Source organism: Sorex araneus, chromosome 8, assembly GCF_027595985.1.
Source record: "Sorex araneus isolate mSorAra2 chromosome 8, mSorAra2.pri, whole genome shotgun sequence".
Lineage (NCBI taxonomy): Eukaryota > Metazoa > Chordata > Mammalia > Eulipotyphla > Soricidae > Sorex > Sorex araneus.
Window position 1 is genome coordinate 289,816 of NC_073309.1, and position 9,203 is coordinate 299,018.

Here is a 9,203-nt window from a genome sequence, read left to right on the forward strand (position 1 = left end):
TCCTTCCTTCCTTCCTTCTTCTTTTTTATTCCAGGCTTTTTTTTTTCTTTTTGGGTCACACCCAGTGATGCTCAGGGATTACACCTGGCTCTGCACTCAGGAATTACTCCTGGCGGTGCTTGGGGGACCATATGGGATGCCAGGAATTGAACCCAGGTCGGCTGAGTGCAAGGCAAATGCCCTCTCCGCTGTGCTATCACTCTGGCCCCACAAACTTTTTCAGGTGTTTTATTCCTTTTTGTGTCTATATTTATATTCACTTTCTACGTATGCATCTACGTATGGGCTGGAGCGATAGCACAGCGGGTAGGGCATTTGCCTTGCACGAGACCAACCCAGGTTCTATTCTTCTGCCCCTCTCGGAGAGCCCAGCACGGCAGAGCCTGGCAAGCTCCCCGTGGCAAGCTCCCCGTGGCATATTCAATATGCCAAAAACAGTAACAACAAGTCTCTCCATGGAGACATTACTGGTTCCAGCTCGAGCAAATTGATGAGCGAGGGGATGACAGTGACAGTAACAGTGACATACGCATCTAATTTATGACTTCACAACAGCAGGAGATTAGACAAGAAGCTTTCAGTCTCGCTTGCTGTGGTTGTGCAGAGTTAAAAATAAGTTGCTCAAGCATAGCATGCAGGGTTCACAAATACAACTCATAAATTATGTCAAATTAGCACAAAGCACTCATTAGACATTGGTTTATAGCTAACTGTATTTTGAATAATATTTTTCATTCCATATCCTAGGAAACTTTTTAAGGTTTTCAGGAAATCGGGTCCCTTCTTTCTTGTTAAACTGTAATCAACTCTTTCCCCACCAACAATTCTTGCAAGATCAATCTTTTGTTTTATATTTAACAAACACCACAATGGCCTCCTGCACCTTGTTCTTTGCCAAAGGTGTGTCACATATTTAGTCATTATGAATTCGGGGTTCATAGGGGGATTTTTAGTTTCTGTTTATCTTCCACTTTCTGGTTGCCTAACGCACTGTCAGGTGTTTGTGAAATGTTAATGCACATCTCTGTAAGCCACTCACAGGTTTCCTCATAGACCCATCAAGTTTATATCCCGTCACATATTTTGCAAGGGCCGAGTCTCCAAGCATCATTGCTCTGGAACTCCAGGACTAAACATGCAGACACTCACGGAAGTACAGTGACTCCAAGAATTGGGGGGGGGGGGCAGGAGGCCGTTGCCTTGTTCCAGGAAGAAGCATTCTCTGAATGTCCTTCCACCATGCGTGGACCTTGTCACACTGCAGGGCTGCTAGACATGGCAACAAGTCTGAGGCTTCATGTACATAGAGGCATGCAACAACAATAACAATCAGAAGAAATACTTCAACCAATACTCTAGAGTACAGCTTAGTCATGCAAAATGAAAGATCACGCTGGTGCCTGAGATCTGGCTTTTGTCATTCTTGAAATGTAGGTTTTTATTTCTGATTTACAAGTGTTTCCTGGCTTGTGCTTGTGTTAGGATTTGAGAAAAGGTGGCTCTGAAGCAGTCCTTAAGTACCTATATTATTATAACTATGCCATCAAATATCCAGAAAATGGAATAAGAGCCTTCTGTCAGACTTTGGTGTTACCAGACAGCAGCCCGACACAGGCTCTCGCAGAAGGGGCTCCCCTGAAGGAATAAAAGGGAACAGCATTAGTCCAGTCCCCAGGAGCAAAACCTGGGCGAGAGTTTGAAGTTGCTGCTCCCTCCTGCATATGCCTTCGTGCCTTTGCTGCTCACACAACCGCCTCAGCAGCCGCCTTTCTTTGGGGGAGTGGGAGCTAGAAATAATGAAATATTACTGCCTTATGCCAATTAGAATTTTGAAGTTAGAAAGAACTAAAAGTACTGAATCCTTCATGAGTTGAGAATACCATGAAAACAAAATATGTATTTATTCTAAAAAGAAAATTAAGAAATAATATTTTGGTATAATATTTTGGTATAATACTAGGATTTGACCTTTAATGAAAGAATGATATTTGACCTTTAAAGTGAACATAAGTAATCTAAAACTTTATCCTTTTCTTTAAACTATGTTATTTTTTTTTCTTTTTGGGTCACACCCGACGATGCTCAGGGGTTACTTCTGGCTCTGCACTCAGAAATCACCCCTGGCGGTGCTTGGGGGACCATATGGGATGCTGGGAATCGAACCGGGGTCGGCCGCGTGCAAGGCAAATGCCCTACCCGCTGTGCTATCGCTCCAGCCCCTAAACTTTTTTTTTTTTTTGCTTTTTGGGTCACACCTGGCGATGCACAGGGGTTACTCCTGGCTCTGCACTCAGGAATTACCCCTGGCTGTGCTCAGGGGACCATATGGGATGCTGGGATTTGAACCCGGGTCGGCCGCGTGCAAGGCAAACGCCCTACCCGCTGTGCTATCTCTCCAGCCCCAAACTATGTTATTTTTAAGGATTGATTTAAAGACAAGTGTTGCGAACACTTTTCAAGGCTTCTGCTGCATCAGCCAACACTGCTGCTCTTCTCTCTTTGAAGTCTTCCTTTATCACTTCTCTGCACAGCTTTGCGAGCTCGGACGTTAGCTTGTGGTTGCGTGATATTCATGCCAAAACACACTGGCGAATGAGCTCGAGAGTTTCCAAAGACAGGCGTCTGCTTGTGGCTTTCCCACTCTCGGCATTCCTCGAGCAGTCATGGAGGTGCTGAAACAGTCAATCGTATTCCTCGTCGATGTTGTCAACGACGACATCTTCCCACGTTGCCGCAATAGTGCCAAAGAGCGCCCAGTTGGTGGTCGTTCTAGGAGTTCTCTTCTTAAACTTAAACTTTGCATTCCTTTCTCCCCACTCTGTAAAGTAGAATTTTGCACAAAGGAGACGGTGGTCTGATCCCATCTGGAATTTTGGGACAACAGTGACATTGGTCAGGCAAAACCTTTGATTGAATATGATGTGGTCAATTTCATTGTGGAACTGTCCACCGGGTGACACCCATGTCCAACGTTTAGATTCGGTGTTCTGGAATTGTGAGTTACCATGGATGGTCTTGGTTGACATGATGAACTCAGACAGTCTCTAACCCTATTCATGGGTCCCAATGTGGAGTTCTTCAGGCAACCTTCTCGGTCCTATCTTGGCATTAAAATCACCAACAGTGATCTTGTAGAAGGTGTGTTCTTCTTTGTAGAACTTCTCCAGCTCCATGTAGAACTTCTCAATTTTTTCTTCATCGTAGTTGGATGTTGGTGCGTAGACGATGAAGAGAGAAACTGCCAGCAGTGAGCCACATCTACTCAAGTGTAATCGTCCTATTCTGGTTGTTAGGCATTCGAATGAATCAATGCTCATGGCCAAGTTTGTCTTGACGAGGACACCGACACCACCAACGCCTCTGTTGTCACAAGTTCCGAGGAACAGTTCTTCTACAGTGTCAAAAATGGCGTGATTCCTTCCTTTTAGGCGGAAGATGAGGCAGGCACTGGGTGTCGCTTCTGACTCACCGCTGTTCTCTCGAGCCCGGGGACAAACTGGTCAGGAAGCCGCAGTGCAGCCATGGCCTTCAAGGACACAGGCAAGACGCCGGTGGAGCCCGAGGTGGCCATCCACCGCATCCGCATCACCCTCACCAGCCTCAATGTGAAGTCACTGGGGAAGGTGTGCGCCGACCTCATCCGCAGCGCCAAGGAGAAGAACCTGAAGGTGAAAGGCCCGGTGCGGATGCCCACCAAGACGCTGTGCATCACCACCTGGAAGACGCCATGCGGCGAAGGCTCCAAAACCTGGGACCGCTTCCAGATGCGCATCCACAAGTGCCTCATTGACCTGTCCCAGTCCCGAATCCCGGAGCCATGTTAGTTGCTGCTCAGTGTCGCCAGGGCTCCATCTGGAGAAGGTGTGCAGGCGGCACCTCCTCCGTCCGGCTCCCCGGTGTTGGACCAAGCTCATTGAGGCTTCGTGAGAGTTCAAGATGCTGCTCTAATGTTCATTGATTTAAAGAAGGCCTTTGATTCTGTTGAGACTGAAGTGGTCATCAAGGCCCTAGCCAAACAGGGCGTTCAAACTCAGTACATCAAGATCTTCTGCTAGCTGTATGACAGATTCACCACCAAGATCTTACCATTCTACAATGAAGTGATTGTTGACATAAAGAGAGGGATTCGGCAGGGTGATACTGTAGGATGACATTGCTTTGTCCTTTCCCCCCTTGCCACAAGGAGCTTAGGTTCATCCCAGTCACACATATTAAGGTGCTCCTGAGTCACTCCCATCCCTTTGTTTAGCTGTAACCACTTCTCTATGCTCTCTTCACCACAGTTAAACAGTTTTTCCCCTTAATCTGACTGTTAATCTGTAAGGTCAGACCTTCCTAGGACACTGAACTTATATTATAAGTTAATATTGCCTTTCTCCTTTCCTTATGTCTTTTGAATAATTTACTTTAAAGCAATGTCGTTTTTGTATAGACACAAGAAGACATTATTATGCTTTTGTAACTTGGGACTTAATTGGCTTCGAATATTATTCATTCCTGGGCATCTGCTTTCTCCACTTACACCTCAGTTGCTCTCAGTTCCTAGCACCCCAAAAGCAGGGTTCCGATGAGGGACGGGACGGATCCAGGACAAGCAGTGAGTTATGTGCTACCCTGGCATCGAGATGGGCCTGGCCAAAGTGCCTAATTCTTAACTATAAGTTAAGAGCTTGGTCATGGACAAATGCTGTCATGATCCAAAAGTAATGATGAGACTAGGACCCTGCTAGGGATAGGAAAGACTAACTAGCCTGAGCACTGTAGTCTGAGATCGAGATGGCCCCAGGAGAGCTATTCTATAAGCTTAATGCATTTCTTATTGTGTCCATACAAAATGATTAATATTATGAATGCTTATATGTTTGCTGGATGAGGAGAGGAGAAACACACTCATGGGACTCCGCCCTTGGGTGGATGGTCCTGCTGAAGGAGAATCTGTCCTAAAAGCAGCATCCCCTGAGGGAAAGAACTTTACTCCTATTGATGGTGACCACACCTATGTGTAAGCCCCAACCCCCTCATGCTGGGGGGATTTAACTAGGCTGTAAGAGGGGGCGAGGGAGGGGAGCGAGATCCAGAGCCGGGAGAGAAGCAGAGAGAGAGAATGAAATGAACTGATCGAGCAACCAGTTTGGCCTTCTTCCTTCCGTTGCCTGCCTTTGACCAACAGCCACACACAGTGGCTCCAGAGCACTGAACGCGGGCGGTGAGACAGAGCCGCCCGGAGAGCCCGCGAGTGCACACACCCGTTGGCGTGCTATAGTTTTTTACATGATACCATTTCTTCACTGAAACTCTTCAGTGCCACCCTCGAGAACATCATGCGATGACTGGAATGGAAGGAATGAGAGTGAAGACAGACAGTCGGCAACTACACCACCTCTGCTTCGCTGATGACATTGTTCTAATAACACCAAACTTGTCCAAGAGGCACAAATGCTGGCCGACTTTGACCACGAGTGTGGAAAGGTCGGACTGCAGCTGAATCTCACCAAAACAATGCTCATGAAAAACGAACTAGTCCCTGACATTCCATTTGCTCTCAATGGAATGAACATCTCTGAATGCAGCAGCTATGGGTACCTGGGTCAAGAACTCAACATGAGGGGCTGGAGCGATAGCACAGCGGGTAGGGCATTTGCCTTGCACGCAGCCAACCCGGGTTCGATTCCTAGCATCCCATATGGTCCCCTGAGTACCGCCAGGAGTAATTCCTGAGTGCAGAGCCAGGAGTAACCCCTGTGCATTGCCGGGTGTGACCTAAAAAGCAAAAAAAAAAAAAGAACTCAACATGAGGAATGACTTGGCGCCAGAACTGCGCAGGAGGAAGAGAGCACTCCTTCAAGAGCGTCGAAGAAGTGGTTAAGAGGCAAAAGAACCTCCGGCTCCAGGCACATCTTTTTGACTCCACCATTCTTTCTGCACTAACATACGCCTCAGAGACCTGGGCCCTATGAAAACAGGATGAGAACATTATTTGGGTAACCCAAAGAGGAATAGAAAGACATATGCTTAGAGTATCACGTTTCACTCAAGTGAGAGAAGGAATTCGGAGTTCCGACCTCTGTCAATGATCAAGAATCAGGGACGCTGTCTCGCTTGCCAAGGCATCAAAAATCAGGTGGGCCGGACACGTAATACGATTTAGAGATGACCACCGGACTGGAGCTGTTACCAACTGGATTCCACGGGACGTCAAAAGACCACAAGACCACGTGGTCGCCCACCTATGAGATGGTCAGACTTCCTCATCAAGTCCCTGAACGAACGGTTTGAGGCTCTTCGTGTTCCTGGAGCGAGCAGATACCAATTGGGCTACACTAGCACGCTACAGGGATGAATGGAAACATTACTGGCACCCACTCGAGCAAATCGAAGATCAATGGAATGACAAGTGATACAAGTAGTTTTAAAGACATGTCATGTCTATCCTCACAGACCCCCCCCCAACTGTCTTCACAGACTCTTTGGCTCTCCTCAGACCCCAGTCTCCTTGCAAATACCCAACTCTCTTCAGCTCTCATATATCCCCAACTCTCCTCCTCACAGATCTCTAGTTTTTCTCACAGACCCCCAACTCTCCTCACAACACCCACAATTGTCCTTGAAGACCCTCAGCTCTCAGCTTTCCTCACACACAACCCAAATATCCTCAAACACCACAGTTTTTCTCAGAGATCCCCCAATGTTCCTCAGTTGTCCCCCCAAGCTCCCAATCTCCATATAATTCCTAGCTCTCCTCACAGACTTCCCAACACTGATCACAGATACCCAGCTCTCCCACAAACCTTCCAGCTTTCCTCACAGACCCCTAACTGTCTTCACAGATCCCCAGATCTCTTCACAGATCACCCAACTCTCATCAGTTACCTTCACAGACCCCTAACTCTCACAAATTCTACTCTACCCCAAAAACTCCTCACAAACCCAACTTTCTTCACAGAACCCCAACCCTCACAAAGACCTCCCAAATCTCATATACTCTCCAGTTCTCCTGACACAAACCTGCAACTCTCTTATAGACCCCAATTCTCTCTCAAAGACAAACAGCTCTCACACAGACCATCAACCATTCTAAAAAAACCCAAAAAACAAAAACCACCTTTCCTCACAGATCTCAGCTCTTTTCACAGACCCCCAACCTCTCCATGGCTCTCCCCACAAACCCTCAATGTCCACACAAGTTCCCAACTCTCATCAAAGTTATCCATCTTTCCACACAGGCCCCGAAGCTCTGATCAAAGCCCCCCCAAATCACACCACAGATATCTCCAGCTCTCCTCACACAGACCTGTAAGCCTCCTCACAGACTTCCCAGCTCTCTTCACAGGCCCTCACTCCAGCTTACACGTGAATGCCCAGGTGCTGCAGGGCTATCTGGTGCTCTCAAGCAGCCCCCAATGCTGTGTGGTCCTGATTTGTGGGCAGAGCCCCAGGGTTCGGCCATAGGGGGCAGGAAAGGAACAGCCCCTGTGGCCAGCAGGCCCATGTGGCAGAGCCGCTGGAGAGATCCTAGGCCCCTAACCGGCCCTTGAACACAGAAGGGTCCTTTGAGATCCCATAGCCTGTGCCCACCCCAAGGCCTCTGCTTCACAAGCGTCAGTATGCCTGAGCCCATGGGCACATGCGTCCCACCCGGCTGACCCTCACACCCTCCAGGATACATGGCAGGCGGATGCAATGTGACTGGGGTCAGGGAAGCAGCTGGGGACAGGCCCCACCTATGAGTGAGCAATACAGACACACAAAACAGGCCCATGTGCATGCACACTGATGTGCCTACATGTACACGAAAGCACATGTGTACACACGTGGTGTTATGGTGCATTACGTAAACATGCGTAGTAACATGTGCGTGTGTGCAGACACACGCACGCATGCATGTGGGCTATGTCATGCACTGTGTGGAACACGTGTACTGCACCGTAGGTGTGTACCCGTGTGCAGCGGCACGTGGGTTGCACGTATCTGCGGGCAGAGTGGGCGGTGGGCCCCGCTTGCAGTTCCCCCATGCCTCGCCAGGGGGTGCAGGCCGGTGGCGCCTCCGCACGTGTCCGCGGCCTGCCTCCCACCCAGTGGCGTTAGCGGGGCTGAGTGGTGGGAAGGGACACGGGAACGCGGGCCCACCTGTGTCCATAGGCAGAAACACAGAATGACAACTCTGACTCATAGCAGCCCCTTGCCTGCACCTGGGTAGGCCTTGGTGGGGTGAGGCCAGGGGTCTCTGCAGGCCACTGGTGCCCAGAGTCAGTGTCCAGCAGGGTTCTGTGGCCATGCCTGGGCCCCAGACGAGCCTCATCTCAAGGAAAAGGCAGGCACCGGGGCAGGGATGCCAGCACCGTGTCCGAGTGGCCAGGCACCGTGTGATACGGAGGGGGCCTGGTTGCTGGCCACCTGAATACCTGCTAACTACCCACCTGCCCAGCATCTGGGGGGCAGCTAATCCCGGAGGTGCCCCTTATGTCTCCTCTGGGGACACTTCCTGCGGCGGTCAACATCTGCAAGTCCTCCCTGGGGTCCGGCTGGGTACCCAACCAGAACCACACTTGGGTAGTGTGGGAGACCCTCTAGACCCCCAAACCAGGCCCACCCAGCTGCCCCACTGCAGCAGAGGGGGACGGGTCAGACACTCGTCCACTGCCCCCTGCTGGCGGCGCTGGTGCACTGCATGGCAGAGCCGGCCAGGTAGGGCCAGTGAGGTCTGGGTGCAGCCAGGAAGCAGCCAGCTGTCCGCCCGGAGGGGCTGGGCAGTGAGGCTGAGGCAAACCCACGCGGTGCAGGGCCCGACCTGGCCCTCCCCATTTCAGCTGCTGGGTCCTGGACCCTCCACCAGCCTTCCCGCAAGGCTGGCTGGGCTGGTGCGTGGCGGTGACAGCCCACTGCCCCTGCCTCGGGCCCAGCTGGCACAGGTGAGCAGCTGAAGGGCAGAGTCTGTGGGACCCCATATGCTGGTTCCTGGACAGCAAGGAGCCAGCTCCACCCTCCTGGACCCTGTTTGGGAGCCCTGGCCTGGTGCCCCCTGATCCTGGCAGGGGACCCTCCCTCTTCTCACTCCCCTAACCTTCCCCCCTGGCCCCAGACACAGCCAGAGGTGGGGCACACTGCTGACATCTCCATGATGTCCAGAGAAGAGACAGCTGCTGTCCTCGGCCAGTGAGACATTCAGCCCTCCTGGAGTCGCGTGGTGGCCAGGTTACCATGGT

General features: G+C 50.5%; 1 protein-coding gene across 1 annotated transcript; it reads left to right on the forward strand.

The window, feature by feature from the left end:
• Positions 1-3,504: 3,504 nt before the first annotated feature.
• Positions 3,505-9,157, forward strand: LOC101559006 (40S ribosomal protein S20-like). Its single transcript, XM_055145557.1, has 3 exons — positions 3,505-3,799; positions 8,808-8,868; positions 9,080-9,157. Exons 1-3 carry the CDS (start codon positions 3,522-3,524, stop codon positions 9,155-9,157), a joined length of 417 nt encoding a protein of 138 aa, XP_055001532.1. The 5' UTR covers positions 3,505-3,521.
• Positions 9,158-9,203: the final 46 nt, after the last annotated feature.